General features: G+C 39.9%; 1 protein-coding gene across 1 annotated transcript in view; it reads right to left on the bottom strand.

The window, feature by feature from the left end:
• The window catches only part of AKAP10 (A-kinase anchoring protein 10), a 98,154-nt gene extending 76,983 nt beyond the window's left edge, over window positions 1–21,171 (bottom strand). The window contains exons 1-4 of the mRNA XM_032431721.1: window positions 20,914–21,171; window positions 10,688–10,735; window positions 4,076–4,258; window positions 430–987 (exon numbers count right to left, since the gene is read on the bottom strand). Coding sequence (XP_032287612.1) covers window positions 430–987; window positions 4,076–4,258; window positions 10,688–10,735; window positions 20,914–21,001 — 877 coding nt within the window. The 5' untranslated portion in view covers window positions 21,002–21,171. The remainder of the gene's footprint in view (window positions 1–429; window positions 988–4,075; window positions 4,259–10,687; window positions 10,736–20,913) is intronic.
• Window positions 21,172–21,547: the final 376 nt, after the last annotated feature.

The raw sequence follows: 21,547 nt of genomic DNA, 5'->3' as shown, positions 1-21,547 counted from the left end.
ATGGAGCACTGGGTGTTATACACAAACAATGAATCATGGAACACTACATCAAAAACTACTGATGTATGGTGATTACAGAACAGTAAAAAAAGAAAAAAAAAAAGAGATGAGGATGAAATAAGCATCTCTGGATAATGGTTTGATTTCAAAATCTCTGGATGGCAAAGGTAGGATGACACTTGACCCTTCTTCATTTGTTAATTCTGTTAATACCCTTCTGAGAGGATCCAATCACTGTAGTTATGTATCCCTGCTGTTCCTTTTTCATACACCAATCCTCCTCCAGGACATTCTCCAAATCCTTCCAAATTTGCAAGTGGGTGTGAGAGAAAGGAAAACCATTCCAATCCTTTTATTCCCCACCTCAAGTTCCACTTTGTAAACTGATTAAACAAACAGGATAAATAGACAAGAAAACCACATACTTACTTTTCATTAATTTTCCTGATAATTCCTTTAGTGGTGAAGAGGGACTATTTCTATTGGCTACTAGAAGTCTGGAGGAGGATTCTTGGGTTTCCATGGAAATTTGATGCATTCCTGTTCTGGCCATTTCAAGATGGAGAGAATGGGCATGGTCACATTCCCGGGAAAGCAGCAAGTGATTCTGAATGTTGCTAGTTCTACTGTTCAGGTCAATTCCTTCGGATTGGGTCATAAGCAATTGGGCTGGGCTAGAATCCTCCAATCTCTTGTCAAGAGACTCAGTTACAAAAGATGTTGCAGTTTCATGCTTTTTAGATGGAGAGAGAGGCTCAGCCAATGAGCTCTGCTTCACAGTGTTCAGACTGTGTGCTCTTATTCGGGACCAAGTTGTAGAGTGAAAACTTTCAGCTTCTAACCAAAATTTAACCAAATGCTCCATTCTCCGAAGTTCCATGAACTGAATGAAATAAGGGAGGACAACAGTGTCGCGCAAGACTTGTTCAAGGGTCTTTGAAAGACTTGATTTGGTCTCTTGAGTCTGGTAGTCCAGACAAGATCTGCCTGAAAGAAGCAAAGATTAGCAGTTCAGTAACAATTTAAGATTAACGGATTTGTCAGCCACCTTTAGCATCAGTGGTACCAGAATTCTTGAATAAAGTTTATTTCCCTAGCAATTTAAATGAATAAAGAGCTAGAAATACTATCATTGTGGCTTCTAAACTGGCAAAGAAACAAGTCTCCAAAACTTAATCCATCTATTAAAAAGCTCTAGCTCAATTATTTTTACCTAACTTTTAATGGCAGTTCAGACCATGTAAATTCTTGAGAAAAAAAAAAATCTTATGATACTAGTCCCAAAGAAAGAAGGCCAATAAAAATATGAAAATAGATTCAATCTAATTAAAAATGCAAAAAAGGAAATTAATACAAGATAACATTTTTGTCAAACTGGAAGATGTTTTTTCAAAAAATAACAAAAACAAAGGCATAGCAGAACAGGCAACACTGGCACCCACTGATGATGAAAATAAAAAATGGCAAAACCTCTTTGGAGGAGCAAAGCTCTAATAATCTGCATGATCTGCAACCCAGTAACTCCACCTCTAGGAACTTTTCCTGAGGAAAAATGGTCCATGTGTGGATACAGCCAGAAAGATGTTACCAGCTCTCAGCATTTGTTACAACAGAATAAAGAGTAGCTCTGGGATTTTATCTTGAAAAATAAAATGAAACTTACCAAAACTTAATAAAAATAAGTTCATTTTATATGTAACTAAATTTAGGTTATGATTATAACCACAGTTATTTTTTTTTTGTTTATATTTACAGCATTGACATATTGAGGTTCATCTTCATAAAATTAACAGGGTTTCCTCAATTTTTCAAAAGGGCTTTTCTTAATCCTTTGATATTCAAATCATTTTCTTTTGAAGCATTTCATGTGTCATCCTTGCTGGCTGTCTCATTTTCTTTTTCTTTTTTTGAGAGAGAGGGCACACTTGAGCAAGCACAGCCCAACACGGGGCTCTATCTCATGACCCTGAGATCATGACCTGAGCCGAAATCAAGAGTGGGGCGCTTAACCGACTGTGCCACCCAGGCGCCCCCTGGCTGTCTCATTTTCAATGTTAACCAGTGCATCTCTGTCAACATCACTTCCTTGAACTTCAGGAAATCCTGATCCTTTGCAAGATTTACAATTTTTTAAATTAAATTTTTAATTTTGAGATAACCGTAAATTCAAATACACTTGTAAGACACAACACAGAGAGATCCCATGTACCCTTTACCCAGGTTCCCCATGGTAACATCTTACAATACTATAGTACAGTATCACATCAAGGTACCGACATTCACAATCTTACAAGGTATGACCCACCAATCTTACTCAGATTTCCCCATTTCACCTGTACTCACCTGTGGACTTAATTCTATGCAATGGAATCTATGCAATTTTATCATATGTAACCGCCAAGATACTGAACAGTTCCAATGGCACGTGGATCCCTTATGTGGCCTTTCATAACTAACTCCTCCGTTCTTAACCTCTGGCAAACTCTCCTCTGTTCTCCATTTCTCTAATTTTGTCATTTCAAGAATATTATACAAATGGAATCATACTGCATATAACCTTTTGGGACTGGCTTTTGACGCTCAGCATAATTCCCTTGGGATTCATGCAAGCTGTCAGGTATATCAATAGTCTGCTCTCTTTTATTGCTGACTAGTATTCTCTGGCATGCACGTACCAGTTTGTTTAACCATTCACATGCCTGCTGAAAGACAGTCAGTTTTTTACTTTTACACTGCTATGGACATTGGAGTATAGGTTTATGCATGAATATAAGTTTCCATTTCTCTGGGATAAAGGCCGAAAAGTGCAATTGCAGGGTCGTATGACAACTGCATGTTTAGCTCTAGAAGAAACTGCCAAACTGTTTTCCAGAGTGGCTGTACCATTTCACATTCCCACCAGCAACAGAGGAGTAATCCAGTAAAACTTACAATTTTACTTTGTGATCAACAAATGCTGTTTGCAATGTACTGCTGAGCGTGACCCATCAACACTCTGACACCTCTGAATATATACAAATGTTAAGCAAATATGTCAAAAGAGGAACTAATTTTATTAGACATCAATTTATTCATTTTTTTTTCAATTTATGATACCACGACATGGAATTTTTATAAGTGCAGAACTTTGGGTAATAAAAATTCAGAAATCATTGATCTCTTGCATATCTTTTTTTGGGGCGGGTGGGGGGAAAGGAGAAGTTATTTTAACATAATAGGGATCCTACTACATTCATTGCTATGTGACCTGCTTTTTGCACTTTAACCTTAGATATTTCTCTATGTCATCTTCAGACTTTTAAACGGCTCCCCAATATTCCAGATGCAGGTATACCACAATTTGACTACTTCTCCATTAATAGATATTTGCATGTTGTTCCTCATTTTTTTGCTTTCACAAACAATACTGCAATAAACAGCTTTATATATACTTGTATATACATCTTTTTGCATATATGTGAATACATCTGAGGGCTAGATCTTCTATTTTATATTTCGATAAATATTTCCAAACTGCCTTCCAAAAAATCTTCATGAATTTACACTTCCACTAAATAGGAATGGCCATTTCTCTTCATCTCCATTACCATTCAAATGATCAAACTTTAATATTTGCTGATATGTTGGGGGAACATTATCTCATTACTAAAATTTGCGTTTCCCTGAGTATGAGTGAAATGAGGCATCTTTTTCATATAATTAGTGACCAAATGTATTTCTTCTCCTGTACATGGCCCATTTTTTTTTTTAAGTTGAGAATGCTTTATATTTTATGCTTATGGGAACACAATAGAGTATCATTATACTTACAGCTATTATTTTATTTTATTTTTTAAATTTTATTTATTTTTTTAAGTAGGCTCCATGCCCAATGTGGGGATTGAACTCACAACCCTCAGATCAAGAGTCACATGCTCTACTGACTGAGCCAGCCAGCCAGGCCCCCCTATAGCTGTTATTTTAAATACATTTTTTCAAAGCCCATTCCCATTATACAGTTCTAGAGTGCAAGAGTTTCACATAATACAATCAATCCTTCTTCCTGCTGGACGTTAACAAAAAGTGAGTCACTTACCCAGGTCACCAAAATGAGCAGCCTCCATGTGGCTTGGCTGCTTCTTAAGTGTCGCTGTCCTACTACTTGAAAAGGAGTCCATGTTGGCAGAAATGGCATTGATTGCAACATGACTTGGTCCTGCCGCCTCCAGCAAGGCATGATTTTTAGTGCTTTTTTGTGGGGAATGTACAGATACTGAAGCTATAATTTTTTAAAAAAAGAAAAAAGGTTAAAAATTTAGCACAATTTGATAGCCTAAAAATGTCTCATAAAGGGCTTTAAGAGAACTTTAAAAATTAAATTTTGTAAACACCTCTCTTAAGTATGCACACTCAACAAAAAATACTTAGGGGAAAGGCAATCAAGCAGCAGAAAACTGGAAAGAAATGTCCTATTATTATTTATAACTCTCAAAATACTGTGCCAAAAATGGAACTTAAAACAGAGATGTTTCTTTGAGAACTTCTACTGATGACAGAAAGTACCAAAGCCAGAAAACATTCTAATATATGGACCCTTTTCTGTTTTTTTCTATTTTTTAAGATTTTATTTATTTATTTGACAGAGAGAGAGACTGCGAGAGAGGGAACACAAGCAGGGGGCGTGGGAGAGGGAGAAGCAGGCTTCCCGCCGAGCAGGAGTCCAACGTGGGGCTCAATCCCAGCACCCTGGGATCATGACCTGAGCTGAAGGCAGATGCTTAACAACTGAGCCACCCAGGTGCCCCTATGGACCCTTTTCAATTCCTTAATCCTTTTTTGTCCAAGGAACAAAACTAAACTTGTTGAATGGGGTAAAAATGAGAAAAATACTCCTCAGAATACTTATTTTACTTCTTTTTTTAAGATTTTATTTATTTATTTGTCAGAGAGAGAGAGAGCTCACAAGCAGGGGGGAGCCGCAGGCAGAGGGAGAAGCAGGCTCCCCGCTAAGCAAGGAGCCCGATGAGGGACTCGATCCCAGGACCCTAGGATCATGACCTGAGCCAAAGGCAGACGCTTAACCGACTGAGCCACCCAGGCGTTCCCTTATTTTACTTTTTAATTGGGTAACAAAATTTCTCTAATGAAAAACTTTTATGATCAAAGTTCAAGCTGCTTAAAGATAAAGCACACTTAAAAAATTCACAAAATACATTTTCTTTCGTAGTCTGAAGAAATATCCTATTGACATCAGAATAAAGAGGTTACCCATCAACATGTTAATAGGATATAAACAACTCAGTATCACAATACTGCCAAAGTAGTCCTGGGACCTTGTTGCTACAGCTGGATCAACATTCTACCTCTCCTATTTATTCCACACAAATATTAATGACTCTTATTAAAGGTTTTTAAGAAGTGTCGGCCTAGTACATTGCTATAGCAAGAAGGACAGAAGGGATGCCTGGGTGGCTCAGCCGGTTAAGTGTCTGTCTTCAGCTCAGGTCGTGATCCCAGGGTCCTGGGATCGAGTCCTGCATCAGGGCAGGGAGCCTGCTTCTCCCTCTGCACCTCCCTCTGCTTGTGCACTCTCTCTCTCTGACAAATAAAATCTTAAAAATAAAAAAGACAGAAATGATACAGGTCAGCCTCAAGATAAATACTCTCAGAGAACCAAACTTGAAGCTACTAGCACCATTTTTTTATTACATTGTCAACAGATAAGTGCTCTCATCTCAGCAAGCAGTTCCCAGACACAGAATCTGAGTAATACCAGGCAATACTTCTTATGAAGAATACATAGTAACGTAATTCAGTCTATTACTCTTTGAGATGCTTTTATAAATATTAAGCAGGTAAGAACGTGAATGTCCATACCTGTCTGCCAGGTATCTATATTTACTAGTCATTCAATGAGAGGTGGGAGAATGATGCAACTGAGTTGTCTTCAAGAAATTTTTAATTTTATTTATTTATTTTAAAGATTTTATTTATTTATTAGGGAGAGAGAAAGCACAAGCAGGGGGAGTGGCAGGCAGAGGGAGAGGGAGAAGCAGGCTCCTCGCTGAGCAGGGAGCCTGATGTGGGACTCGATTCCAGGACCCTGGGATCATGACCTGAGCTGAAGGCAGACGCTCAACCGACTGAGCCACCCAGGCATCCCGAAATTTTTAATTTTAGAAGAAAGTCTTTTTTTTTAATTTTCATGATAAACTGAAGAAAGCAAAATCATTTCAGCAAGTTTATAAACAGTAATAGCTAGTTTTTTTCTATAGACAACAAGCTACAAATATCATTCTATAAGAACGATAAGACTTTCTAATTGTTTCCGAATTAGGTATGTATGGTGATACAAAATGCCATTAATTTATTTGTGCAAGGCTTTTTTTTCCTCCTCTTTCTGAACTTCTCTGTTAGAACTATTAACTTATTTTAGATGTTGCTTCCAGATAGTCTATCTTCCTTTGGTCTCCATGGTACTACCTGCTCCTTAGTTTCCTTTTCTATCTGTGCCTGTCTCTCAAGCCCTTAGAACACAGTTATTAAATGCCCACTAGGGGCACCTGGGTGGCTCAGTCGGTTAAGCGTCTGCCTTCGGCTCAGGTCATGATCCCAGGGTCCTGGGATTGAGCCCTGAGTTGGGCTCCCTGCTCAGTGGGGAGCCTGTTTCTCCCTCTCCCTCTGCCTGCCGCTCCCCCTGCTTGTGCGCTCTCTGACAAATAAATAAATAAAATCTTAAAAAAGAAATTAAAAAAAAAAAAGGCCCACTATGTCAGATATGGTCTCTTTCCATGACTCCTCTTCCTGAGGTTCTCTGTTCTTTTATTCTTTCTGCTAGAAACATTTATTCTCAAACCTTTAATTATTACTGGAGCTATCTTCTCCAAACATATTATTTAAACCTGTAAGCACTCCTCTTTTTCCCCCAAATAAACTTAAGTGAGACCCTAACACATCTGTAAAATAGATAAAACTCTAGAAAATATAGGTACCTAAATCTAGATAGATATCTAAAGGAGATTAAAAAAAAGACTTAGTAACTCTGGCTGATTCAAGGAGAAAGTCTCACTCACACTCTGGCCTGGACCTCTCGGCAACAGCTCATAGGGTACACCTCTATGGTACTGGAACCCCAGTGGAGAAGCCCTGACCTGTATCTGAGACCCGTCCTTTGATCTGGGCTTGGGGCCTGTATCTCTAATTCCTTACTGCTAGCTATTCTCACTATGACTTTACCATATCAAGACCAACTTGTCCAAATATCAAACTTACCACGTTAATTCTCCTACTCAATTTCCCCAGTCTCTGTTCAATCTGCCAGTCTCCAAAGCTCAAAATCTTGTACCCATTCTTTTTCAGTCTACATGTTTACCTGCCCAGATCGGTTAATTTTTCCTTAAAGATATTTAAACATCTACTAACCTGTTTATTACCAACACCACACCTTTAGTACAGGCCTTTCCGTATTACAGCAAAAGAACTTCTAGGGTCTCCATTCTATAGAACTCTTCCGGACTAACCTTTCATAAATACCAAGTGTAAAGCATTGACATCCTGTTCAAAAGCCTACAGGCTCCCTATTTTCTCTGTCTCAGCTCTCTGTTCTGGTCTTTAAGGCCCTTGTAATTGGCTATCAGTCTTCTGTAAAAACATCCCTTTAACTTGTCTGAAGGTCCCTTTGCCCAATATATACTCAAAGAAATAAGAAGCTGGGCTGGTAGGGAAAAGAGAAAGAACTGCCTCTTTCATTCAAATCCTTATTATTCAACTTTTATATAGATTAAGTCCCATTTCTACAAAATCTTCCCTACACTTCAGAAACCATTTGCTGATCTCAAATTCCTCTGAACTCCTCACAATACTTCATTTAATGAAGTCAGCATACTGAGGCCTCTTGTGCTACAACCAGAAAACGAGGCTACCAAGGAAGGACCTCCCACACACCAGGCATCGTGCTGGTTGCTCGATATCCATTTGTGGGGGTACATTATTTCATTATCTCCCACAACAATTCTGCAGGACCAGCATTTTCCTCATTTTGGAGATGTGGATACAGACAGACAAAAGTTACATACTTTGCTCTAAGTCAATGAGCTGGTAAAGAGTCCTATCAACAGGCAGGATTTCAACTTTGGTCTGCCAGACTCTAGGAAATCACCCTTTTACCTTTGGTTGGAAACTCAGACTCTAGAATTATTGTGTGGGTAAAATAATATATGTAAATGTCTCCAAGTACCTCCCACCCAACATGCCAAAATTGAACATATAATTTCCCAACTTGGTTCTCCACCAGTCGCACTGTTAGGCAAGCCAGAAAAGTAGGTGTTAATTTGAAACTTCCCTGTCCCTTACACCTCATATTTAATCAATAACAAAGTTCTATCCATTTTAGCTCTAAATTGATCAATCCAGATCTCTTTATTTTCATCATTACAGATCTAGCCCATGCCATCTGTGGAATCACTTGATTAATGTTCCTCTCCCTTACCAATCTGTACGTTCAATGAGTGCAGATCAAGTCTTTTTTGGTTTAGCCGCAGTTTTGGGCTAATGCCTAAAACAGAACAGGTGTTCAAGAAATGGTTGTTATTAGTATGTTAATAGTATGATTCTATTCCGTGTCTAAGTTCTAATCAGACTGCAAACTTCTTGAGGGCCTGTTTCCTATACAGCTTCCGTATGATTTTAAGGTAAGCCAATGAATGCTAAGCACAGATTATGTACTGTCACAGGGTAGAAGAATGGAATTTAGCCGGGTACAGATTTAGAAGTTAGGCAGGCCAATCCTCTCCACAAATGAAGAATCTGAAGAAGGTTACATGACTTCCCAAGGTCATACTGTTAGTAGCAGAGTTTAGAGCAGAACACCTGAGAAATCTAAATGCCTGAAACATCAAATCCTTTCCTTCTTACATTCAGATCTAGTCTTTACACATGTTGCTTGCTAAGGGCTTGAAGTCTTTATGAAAGTCAACCAAATTTTGCTTAAGGAAGGCACTATGAACCAACATGGAATTCCAACTGGCTTTAAATTATCAGAAGTGAGCAGAAAATAAGACTGTCAGGTACCCTAGTTCTTCCCTAATGTTACAAATCTCCTAAGTTATAATTAGTCTCTCTCCAGCAAACTGAGCATATATGGTTAATACTCAATGCTAGCCACACAAGATACAAACATTTGAAAGAAAAAAAAATCTAAGTAGCAATCTACAGATCTCAGGTAAATAAATTTTATTTATGAAATTTATATGTAATGGCTATATAATTAATTTCCATTATAATTTTCCATTCCAATCTTTGTAATTAACATAATGAAATCAGTCAAAACTATAGTAGAGATTACAACCTAAAGAAGCATGCTCTAACCTATAAACAAGGACAATATACTGATTACAATACGGTACTCTGAATATATTTTAAGACCATTCATCCAAAGTAACAGAGAAGTAAAAACTGTAATCATCCACACTTCTGAATAAACAACAGAAAACCAATCTTATAAGTGGCAGTTCTTTACTCCAGAACTGTCAGCTCATTTCAGAGTATTTTTCACTTTTTGTTTTGTTTTTAAAGATTTATTTATGGGGTACTAGGTGGCTCAGTCAGTTAAGTGTCCACCTTCAGCTCAGGTAATGATCCAGGGTCCTGGGATTGAGCCCCGCATCAGGCTCCTTCCTCGGCGGGGAGTCTGCTTCTCCCTTTCTCTGCCCCCCCCCCCATTCATGCTCTCTCTCTCTCTCTCTCTCTCTAATAAAATAAATTAAAAAAATAAAAAAGATGTATTTATTTATTTTAGAGAGAGACAGTGCGCACAGTGGGGAGGGGCATAGGGAGAGAGAGTCTGAAGCAGACTCCGCGCCAAGCAGGGAACCCGACACAAAGCCCGACGCAGAACTTGATCTCACGACCCTGAGATCACGACCTGAGACAAAACCAAAAGTCAGACGCTCAACCCACCCAGGTGCCCCTCGCTTTTTGTTTTTTAAAATAAAGTCAACTACAGGGGCGCCTGGGTGGCTCAGTCGGTTAAGCGGCTGCCTTCGGCTCAGGTCATGATCCTGGGGTCCTGGGATCGAGCCCCACGTCAGGCTCCCAGCTCCGCAGGAAGCCTGCTTCTCCCTCTCCCTCTGCCTGCCACTCTGCCTGCTTGTGCTCTCTCTCTCTGTGTCAAATAAATAAATAAAATCTTTAAAAAAAAAATAAATAAAATAAAATAAAGTCAACTACAAAGCATAAGAGACTCTCAACTATAGGAAACAAACTGAGGGTTGCTGGAGGGGAGGAGGGAGGGGGGATGGGCATGAAGGAGCACACCTGATCTAATGAGCACTGCATGTTATATGCAACTGATGAATCACTAAACTCTACCTCTTAAACTAATAATACACTATATGTTAATTCGTTGATTTTAAGTTAAAAAAATAATGAAGTCAGCTCATCGATTTTAGGGAACAAACATGATTAATAGGAGGGCACTGGTTTACTCTATCACTAGAACAGCCAACAAGTGCTTAGTAAAAGCCTATTATATGCAAGGTGTTGAAGAATGTACAGGTTGAACAAGGAAATAAGTCATAATCATAAATAATTATAAAAGAAGGAAGAGACGATTAATGGCAAAAGAAGGGGGAAGATAAAAGGATTAAAAATAGCCTGTAAATGCAAAGCACATCACTTTTTTAATATAATGGAATGCCACTGAACTCACCTTTAATTGACTTGACATCTGAGGTCTTCTCTTGTTCTTTGCCTTTCACTGGAAGATAAAAGAGCATTCATGACCAACTTCTGCAGTCAAAAAGATCCCATCTATACGATGTAAAAATTAGACAAGCTTTATCCTAACAGATGAATATTCAAAGTTGAACGATGGAATAACAGCCTTGGAGGGGGACAGGGCAAGACAGTTGTCAGGGGAAGCTTCTCTAAGGAAGTGACCTTTGAACATCATTCAGTCGAGAGGACTGAGTGTGCTTATGGAGAGACAGGGTCAGAATACCTGGGTTCAAATTCTAACTTGCCACTTTTTACACAGCCATGTGATCACGGACAAGTTACTTTACTTCTCTGGGTCTCAATTTCCTTGATTTATAAAATTAGAACAGTAATAACAACACCTACCTTAGAGGGTTATGAGTGAAAAAATAAAAAGTTGTAAAGGGCTTAGAAGAGGAACAGGCACACCGTTAGTTTAGGATGTTAACTAATATTATTAAAATATGCCTACTACTAGATGCATCTTGAAGAAAAAGAGTTCTTTGATTGTGTATCCTATCTGACTTCTTGTGTATTCCTCTCACAACATCAAATACAAACATTCTAAACTTATATTCTAAATATCTAATACTCAAGGCTTAACCATTTCAGTCTCTTCTCTATTATACAGAACAGTAAAAATTCTACTGCAAATATGCTAATAATATAATATCCAAGAAAGGAAGGTACATGGCAGCTTAACCAAAGCGTGAACTCTTACAGGATCTGACATAAGACTATTTTTAACCTTCCTTACTTTTCTTGTATTTTTTTTCAACATTAAATTTTCTTCAACCCTACCATGAAAAGCCTATCAAAATAAGAAATCCCAAAATGTGACCATCTCTCTACTCGTGCTCTTAAACATTCAACACTGAAAGGCTAGTAGCGGGAAATAACTAGCTCTCAGAGTATCTGATAAATTAATCCATCAACAAATATGTGAGTGCCTCGTATGCGCTAGACACTCTCCCGGCTCCGAAAAAACAGTCCTGTCTTCAAGAAGTCTATATACAAGAATGTGGAGACAAACATGGACAAAAATAAGATCATTTCAGGTACTGATCACTGCTGTTGGGAAGAAAAGAAAATAAGGAAATGTGGTAGAAGTAACTGGGTTGCAGCCCTCACTGTAGCATCTGCCAACTGACTACATCTCCCACTTGAAACATGAACTTGTCTTGACTTCCAAGGCACTCAACTCCCCTCGTTTTCTAGCTGCTCCTTCTCAGTTTTATCACCTGGCTAACTTCTCCTCTACCTACTGGGAGTTCCTCAGAGAAAGGGTTTGAGCACCTTTTCTTTTCACTACGTACACATATGTATTTCTTGGCTGAACTGACCCATTCTGAAGGTTTTCAATACCATAGATAAGCTATGAATCCTGAATTTCTATTTCTAGTCTAAATTCTTTTTGACCTTAAATTCATTTAGTTAACCATCTACCCATCCTCTTCTATAATTACACTGGTCCAAAATGGAACATACCATCTCTTCCCAAACCTGGTTTACCTTACTTCTCATTCTCTCTCATGAATGACACTCCCACCCCAGTTTCTCAGGCCAAAAATCTCGGAGTCATTCTTAACATGTCTCTCCCTTACTTCCCACACCCAAACCACTTCTAAGACCAATTGATTCTACCACTAAAACATACCTCCACAGTTCTACTTTGTTACTCTCAATACATTCTCATCAATCAGATCTAGTCAATATTTCAAACAGAAAAGTAACACACAATCCAACTTCACCACATATTAGTGTTTTGCCTTACTTCCTTTTCCCCCCTAAATATTATATAAAGGGTCCTATGACTCACTACCTGATCCCATTGCTCTTCTTCCCTTCCCAGAGATAAATATTGCCCTAACTTGGATGTGTTTACTACCATGTGTTTACTATCAAACAAACCATGTATGTTTTTAGACTATTACTACATGCATGTAAAACATATCATTATTCTGTACATTTTTAAAAATGACATGAATAGTATTCTTCTACACATATCTGAAACTTGTATTCATCCCATAATTTGACTTGTCTATACTGATGCATTCATGTAGCTCTAGTTCATTCATTTTAGCTGCTTAATTCCTAAAATACACCTTTATTTATTCATTTTCCTGTTAATGAACACTTCGGTTTTATTTCCTAGTTTTTACTATCACAAACAATGATGTGATCAACAGGGGCACCTGGGTGGCTCAGTCGTTAAGCGTCTGCCTTCGGCTCAGGTCATGATCCCAGGTCCTGGGATCGAGCCCCGCATCCAGCTCCCTGCTCCGCGGGAAACCTGCTTCTCAGTCTCCCACTCCCCCTGCTTGTGTTCCCTCTTTCGCTGTGTCTCTGTCAAATAAATAAATAAAATCTTTAAAAAAAAAATGATGTGATCAACATTCTAGTACATGTCTTCCTATGCAGTCTATATGTAAGAATTTCTCTAGGAGGGGCGCCTGGGTGACTCAGATGGTTGAGCATCTGCCTTTGGCTCAGGTAATGATCTCCAGGTCCTGGGATCGAACCCGGCGTCCGGCTCCCAGCTCAGCCGGGAGTCTGCTTCTCCTTCTCCCTCTGCCCCTCTCCCTGCTTGTGCTCTTTCTCTCTCTCAAATGAATAAATAAAATCTTTAAAAAAAAAGAATTTCTCTAGAACACTATAAATGGAACCGATAGGTAACCAATGATGGGCATTTTTAATTAAAGTGGCTATTTAATCAATATTTTTCAAATGGTATTTGATGGTATTTTTAATTCATTTCCTTGATTTCCTTTGAGGGGCTATCCTTTCGTATTTATTGGGTATTTAGGTATCTTCTTTTATGGGCTGGCTATTCAATTCCTTTGTCCTTTACTTATTTGTAGAAATTCCATACATAGTCTGGATACTAATCCTTTGTGTTGCAAATACCTTATGTGTATTTTATTGTATGGAAGCTTTAAATTTTAATGTGGCCAAATTTACATTATGTGGATTGTATTTTCCTACCTCATTGTTTAAGATACCCTTTCTTAGCCCAAGATCAGATATTTTCCCCCTGTATTTTCTGCCATATGATTTCAAATTTTGCTTTTTAAAATTCTGGGCTCTTAGCTACCTGTATTTATTTCTATTTGTCAGAAATCAGGGAACTACAGCCCATGGGCCAAATTAAGTTTTTATAAATAAAGTTTTAGTTTAACACAGCCACGTCCATTTGTTAACATACTATCTATGGCTACAAGGACACCATCTTGTCTTTTACAGAGTTAGCTGACCCCTGATGTATATGATAAGAGATAGAAAAACCCTAATTGTTTTTTTTGCCAGAGGGATAGCAAACATCATTTACTGATTAGTCCAACCTTTCCCAACTGAACAGGAACTCTTTATATACCAAGTTCCCATACATACATAGGTCTGTTTCTGGGCATTTAATTCTACTGTCTTAATTACCTAACTATATAATCAGACTTTGGCAGGGCCAAGTCCTCTACTTTATTCTCTTTCGAAACTGTCTGCCCTATTAATTATAGGGTCAACTTGTCCTGATCCTAAAACCCCCATGGGAATTTTTAAAAGTAGCACTGACTGAATGATTAATTTGGGCGAGAGTTCACATCTTTCTGGTATTGAGTCCTTCTATCTATGAACATAGTATACCTCTCCATTTATTTGGGTTTCCTTTCACGTCAAACTAGGTTTTATAAACTCCATAAAGATTTTAGTCTTTTGTTTTTACTAGCATACAGCAGTACAACTGAGTTTTAAATACTTACATATAAATGCATTTATTTTAAAAACCCAGTTGAACTCTTAGGAGTTCTAATAGTATGTGTGTAGATTTTCTTCAGTTTTTTAGATATGCAATCACGTTATCTGGGACTAATGATTCCTTTGTTCCCCCTCCCTCCCAAAACTTAAATTTCCCTTCTTTTTTGTTTTGTGTATGTGCTACTGTGAAGACTATATTAGCTTTCTTTTTGTCTAATATCCCTGATATGTTTTCCCATCCTTTTGCTTTTAACCTTCTCATGATCCTTTTTATACTAAACAGTATACAGGAGGAATCTAGTCTTTTCACTGAGACAGCCCATTTCTGTTTATTGTGATTACTGCTCTTGATTTCTAAAGATCATTCTTAAAACTTTAACTATGACTATGAATTTGTTGATTTCTCCTGGTAATTCTGTATATTTTGCTTTATGTATTTTGAGACTGATATTGGTGCAAAGCAGTTCAGAGTTTTATCTTCCTACTACCCTGTTCATCTTTTCATAATGTAGTGACCTTTTTAGCCCTGATAATGTTTTGCGCTTTGAAGTATGTCACCTGCCACACAGCTTCTTCTGGTTAACATTTGTCTGCTATATTCTTCTATCCAGTTATTTTCAATTTCTCTATGTCCTTATGTTTTAGTTGCGTTCCCAGTAGTTCATGGCTGGATCTTATCCAGCCTTTTTGTTTTTTAGCTATACAATCTTCTGCTAGAATTTAGTCTATTTACATTTACTGTGACTACTGATCTATTTAGGTTTATTTCAGCCACCTTATTTTGTACTGCTGACTATGCTTTTTCTTGTTTCTCTATTTCTTTTTATTATGAAACATCTAAAACAAAGACAATACTAGAAAATAATTTGAGTAACACTCAGGCTTATCAAATCTTAACATTATGCTGTATTTGCTTCTGAAAAATTTTCAAAAGAAATAAGACATGTATGTGCAACTTAAGTCTCTCCCTGATCTCATTCCCCCTTCTCCCTAGGGAAATAATTTCATAAATTGAATATTTATTGTTTCTACTCATATTTTTATTCTTTAATATATTTCTGTATCTATAAACAACATACAGCACTGATTGAAGGTTTTTAAACTTTATACAAGTGGTCCTACCAATTGCCATTCCCAACAGCAGCACACCCTAACCAAATCTTGGTATAGTCAGGCTTTAATCCCATCCCTCAGGACTTAACACCTCTCTCTTCTGTACCATTTTCTCCCTCTCTACCAGATCATTCCTATCAGCATACAAACATATTCTAGCATCTTTTATCTTAAAAATAAATAAATAAATAAATAAATCCCTTAACCCAAGAGCCCCTTTCAGCTCCTTTTCACTGTAGTTTCTTGAAAAGGGTGTTTTTACTCTTGCTACTTTCCACACTTCACATTCTCCCTCCAACCCATTCCACTGATATCCCTCTCAAAGTCATCATTTACTTCCACATTATCAAACTGAGTAGTTATTTCTATCTTGATCTTGCAAGTGACATTCAACACAATACTCCCTTCTTTTTGAAACATTATCTTCTCTTAGCTTCCATGATATCACACTCCTATATAACTGGCATTTTATTTTCGATTCTCCTTTGCCAACGGTTCATGTTCCTCGATTTAACTTCTTTTTAAAAAAATTTTTTTAAAGATTTTATTTATTCATCTGAGAGACAGAAAGAGAGAGCACAAGCAAGGGGAGAGGCAGAGGAAGAGGGAAAAGTAGACCCCCTGCCAAGCCAGGAGCCTGACAGGGGGCTTGATCCCTGGCCCTGGAGATCATGACCTGAGCGGAAGGCAGACACCCAACCATCTGAGCCACCCAGGTGCCCCTCAACTTAACTTCTAAAAGCTGGCTTAACTCCAGAGCTTTCACCTAGGCTCCGTTTTTGTGTATAGTATGGCAGGAAAGGCTACCTGGCCCACAGAACTCATTTTCCTCTTTCTAGCAGGGGGGCTGTAGCCTAGTAGCTAGTTACTAGCTGGCTAATTACTCTAATTTCCCAGAAGCTTTTGCAGTTATATAAACCATATGACTAACTTCTCACCAATAGAAGATGAATAGAAATGATTATGTGCCACTTTCTGGCCAAAGCTTCTCTTTCCTCCTTACCATGGGTCAAAGGACTGAGGACAGACAGAAAGGGCTATGACCCAGTTTTGACAAAACAGACCATACCCTAAGGGAAAGAGGTGTAACAAGATGGGAGGAAAGTGATCCCTGAATGATTGTGAAGCAAAGCCACCCAATGAATTTGGACCGTTACACTCAAGAGAGTAATAAAAAAATCTATCTTGTTTGAGCCATTACACTTCAGTGTATCTTTGTTACAACAGCCTTAGCCTTTCAACACAACTAATTCACACATTTTATGTATTCTCTAGGTGATCTGATCTAGTCCCATGTCATTAATCATCAGTTATGCATAATATTTTTTCTTTTTAAAAGATTTTATTTATATATTTGACACAGAGAGAGAGAGAGAGAGAGCACAAGCAGGGGGAGCGGCAGGCAGAGGGTGAGGGAGAAGCAGGCTCCCTGCTGAGCAAGGAGCCTGATGCAGGGCTCAATCCCAGAATCCTGGGATCATGACCTGAGCCTAAGGCAGCAGCTTAACCGATTGAGCCACCCAGGCGCCCCTGCAAAATATTTTTAAAGCCAGAACCAGATCTCACGTTCCGACCTCTTTCCAGAACTACAGACTCATACATCCCACTGCCTCCTCGATGTATCCACATGGATGTGTTATCACAAACTCACAATTGCCAAAAGACAGTTTTTAATTTTTCCTGCCCCAAGCTCTAAGCCCAAAGCTTTCCCAGTTTTTCTTCACTCCAATCACTTATTCAAGTTATGCTATTTCTATCTCCAAAACATATCCCATACCCAGTAAGTTCCAGCCTTCTTCAGGTTCCTTAAACACACCCAGCTATTGCTGCCTCAGGACATTGGTACTTCTAGTTCTCTCTGGCTAAAATGCAGTTCCTTTGATCTTTTGTGAGGCTGGCTCTCTCCCCTCATTCAGATCTCAAACTAAATACCATCTTCTCAGACAAGCCTTCCCTTATTATCTGAACAAATATTATCATCCTGTGATCTAATCCCACATCAGTTTAAATTCCCTGCTCAGCACTTTTTACTAGTGGATATTTTTTCTTGTTTTTATTCACTTATTCAACAAATATTTACTAAATTCCTAACTATACCCAGGCACTGACCTAGACATGGGGATACAGCTGTGAACAAAATCAGCTTCCATCTTAATAAAATACAGAGAAAAGTAGATGGTGATAAATGCTGTAGAGAAAGTAGGCAAGATAGGAGTGCAGGGGCTAGGGACTGCAATGTTAAAAGTAAGATGAACAGAGAAAGCCTCACCAAGATGCCAAATGATCAAAAACCTGAAGAAAATGAGAGAGCAAAATAGTGGGTGTCTGTGGGAAGAGGTTTCCAGGCAGAGAGAAAAAATAAGTGCAAAGGCCCTGAGGCGGGAATGTATTTGACAACAAAGAGGCCAATATAAATAGAACAGTGATGGAAAAGGAGAGGAGGAGATGAACAGAGAGGAAATGGGAACTAGATTAAGGAGGGCCATGTATAGGAAGCTACTGGAGGAATTTGAACAGAGATGTGGCATAATGCATTTTGAAAATATACCATAGGGGTCAAGGATGGAACAAGGGAAACCAAATTGAAGCCTACAGCAACATATCTCTGCTTTTTCTATTTCCCTTTTGTCTTTAAAGATTTTATTTATTTATTTGACAGAGCGAGCGGGTAAACAAGCAAGCGCTGCGGGGGGGTGGGGAGGTGGGGGGGTGGAAGAGCAGAAGGAAAGGGAGAGAGAGAACCCCAAGCAGGCTCCACGCTCAGTGCGGAGCTCAATGCAGGGCTCAATCTCATGACCCTGAGATCATGACCTGAGCCAAAATCAAGAGTCGGACACTCAACCGACTGAGCCACCCAGGCGCCCTTGCTTCCTCTACTTTCATAAAACCAGCTTCCTCTTAACATTTAAGCTGAGATTTGAATGACATCCTCTCAGAGGACTTCCTTAACTGTCCAATCTAAACAGAGATGACCACCTAGACCAGGGAGTTAATAGTCAGGGATGGCGAGAAAAGGCTGAATTTGGTTACATTCTGGGGTAGACTTAGCAGATTTGCTTATGTAGATATAGAGTAGGAGAGAAAGAGAGGTTCAAGAAGGTACTAAAGTTTTAGCCTGAGCAATTAAAAGACCAGAAATGCAATTTACTGAGGTGACAAAAAATCTGGAGTTAAATTTTAGATATAGTTAGTAAAAGATCCATCTGTTAGTCTATTATTTCTATTAATAGATATAACTATATCTATTAGGTAGAGGTATAAAGTGGACCAACAGTTGGATGTATATACCATTCCTAATTCAGGGGAGAGAATTCAAGCTGGAGATGTAAATTCAGGAGTCATCAGCATATAGGTGGTATTTAAAAATGGTATTTAAAGACTGGATGGGATCCCTAAACAGAAGCATCTCCAGCTTCTACTCTTGCCACATTCAGTCTGCAAAAAGCATCTACAATGATCTTTTTATAACATAAGATCAAATCATTCCTCTTTAAAAATTTTTAAGGGGCGCCTGGGTAGCTCAGTGGGTTAAGTGTCTGACTCTTGATTTCAGCTCAGGTCACGATCTCAGGGTCATGAGATCCAGCCCCAAAGCGGATGTAGCCTGCTTAAGATTCTCTCCCTCTCCCCTGCCCCTCTTGTGCTCTCTTTCAAAAAAAAAAAATTTTTTTTTTTTTAAATAGTGTCCCTGCATTTGGAATAAAACCTAACTATGGCCTACAAAGCTCTGAATCTTGTCTACCTCCCTAAGCCCAAATCACAGTGGCCTTCCATCCTTTCTTGAAGGGCACCAAACTCTTTCTTGACTCACAACCTTTGAACATGCTCCTCCCTAGCCTCTGTTACCTCCTACTGATCCCTCAGCTCTAAGTGTCAAGGTCACCTGCCGAGGCTTTTCTCTAACATCAAACCAAAATATGCTTCTCCTCTCACCTTATCTGTGTTAGAACATGTTATCAATTTGTAAATACACACAGGTACTGAAAGAGATTTATTGTCTGTCTGCCCCAGCAGACAATAAGCTCCATAGGTGCAGGGACTTAGTCTTGTTCAGTGCTTAATAATGAGGGCCTAACACAGTGCCTGCCAAGCAGCAGACATTCAATAGTATTTGTTGAACAGAGACAACGGTCTATTACGCAACATGCAATCTGCCTCATTATACATGGAATGCTTTCTTTCCCCTTAAAAAAACAAAAACAAAACCACAAAACCTACTTTAACACTGTCAAACAAATTAGAGCTATAAACTACACCAAGATACCTTATCAACAAAGCTTCCTTGTACCATTTTACAGGTTTCCTTCATTCAGCAGTGCTTTCATTCATTCATCACAGTTTCATTCACTCACCCCATGACATCAGTTACTAAAACTCTACTTGTACTTAAAAGGAATTCTTGAATTCATATCTGAATGGGGCCTTTAGGAATCATCTAATTCTCGGTTGAAAGAGGAGAAAAAAGTGGGTTAACGCTTTTCTGTCCCAGGTGACAGAAAGTAGCAGAGCAGTCATGTGAACCCAAGTCCCTGATACAGTTTGGTGTTTTTTTTGTTTTTCTCTTGTACCTTTTCTCTTAAATAACAAGAACTGAAAGAACCACTATCATCCAAAAAGACCTCCACTTGTTCATTTTGGATATATATTTTGAATGCAACACAACAACTTTATCCAGGATCAAAATTAAGCTGCCTCTACTTAAAAACTGGGCAGCTATTACAACTGAAAATCAGAAACACAAGTAGTTTACAAAGTGAGCGTTCCAATAGTTAGTCGACTTGCTAAGTCATCAAAAGAAATAATCTTCTTCATTAGGGAACTTTTAGCAATAAGTCATGTTATTTTAGGAACTGCAGGATTCCCCCTCCCCACACCCCCCAAAAAAGGGAAACTAGAAAATAGCACCAGTTGAAGAAAACAGCTTTTTCACATGTTGCTTTTAGACATAAAACCCTCAATATTCTGAAAAGTCAGAGACTTCCGTAACACGGTACTAAAGGAATTTCTTTTCTGGATCCGCCGTTTAGACACGCACGCACACAAACGCGAAAACTGTTTTTGCGCAAACAGGCATTAACTTGTACGGGCTTCGGCAAATACTTTTGGACCAGCGAGACGATTCCCCTCTGACCTCGCGCGAGGAGGCCACCTTCTCCCTCCCTGCAGAGTCCCGGAGCAAAGCAAGGCACGCAGGGGGGGGTCTGCGCGGAGGCCGAGGGCCTCGCCGCCACCCGGGAGGAAGCCCGTGCAGGCCCACCTGCCCCACCGCCGCCCCTGAGGCCCGGCCTGACTCCCCGCCGGAGCCCCCTCTGCTACCTTTCCGCCGGAAGAAGGACATGGCGGGGCCCGGGTCGGGGCGGAGGGCGCGGGGGGACTGTCGCGGGGAGGGCCCGGCTCCCCTCATTCAGCAACCGGCCCGGACTTCCGGGTCCGCAGCGGCCGCCGCACTAGCCTGAAAAGAGACCCTTCTTCCGGGTGTGGGCCCCACCGCCTCCTCGAGAAGCCCAGGCAGCTCCTGCCGCCATATTATCAACAAGCCGCCCGCCCGGAGTTCCGGTCCTTCCCCGCGCGAGGCTTCACGGGAGGCCGCGCCGCCGGCCCCGCCCCCCATCCCCGCCTCCTCTCGAGGGTGCGGGGGCACGCGCCCGGCCCGCCCACGTGACCCTGCGCGCGTGCGGCCTGTGCACTTTCCTAGGTCCCGCGTCGCTGGCCCGGGTGGAGAGATGCCGCGCGAAAGTGACCGTCCCGGAGCCGGAGCGCCCCCCTAACCCCGCGACCTTGGAGCTGTATGGCGCGGTGTTCAGGTTTGGGGCGGCCGGCCGTGGGCACTCACAGCGTGCCCTCGTACACAAGGCGAGGCCAGCACTGCCACGCTCCGGCTTAGCCGCTTCTGCTTCTCCGTTCCGGTTAGCTGGCCGGCCAGAGCAGCTGCCCCCTGCGCCGCCAGGCC

The sequence above is a fragment of the Phoca vitulina genome, unplaced genomic scaffold (assembly GCF_004348235.1).
Source record: "Phoca vitulina isolate PV1807 unplaced genomic scaffold, GSC_HSeal_1.0 scaffold47, whole genome shotgun sequence".
NCBI lineage: Eukaryota > Metazoa > Chordata > Mammalia > Carnivora > Phocidae > Phoca > Phoca vitulina.
Note: the sequence above shows the minus strand (reverse complement) of the source record. Positions and strands in the feature narration are given on the sequence as shown.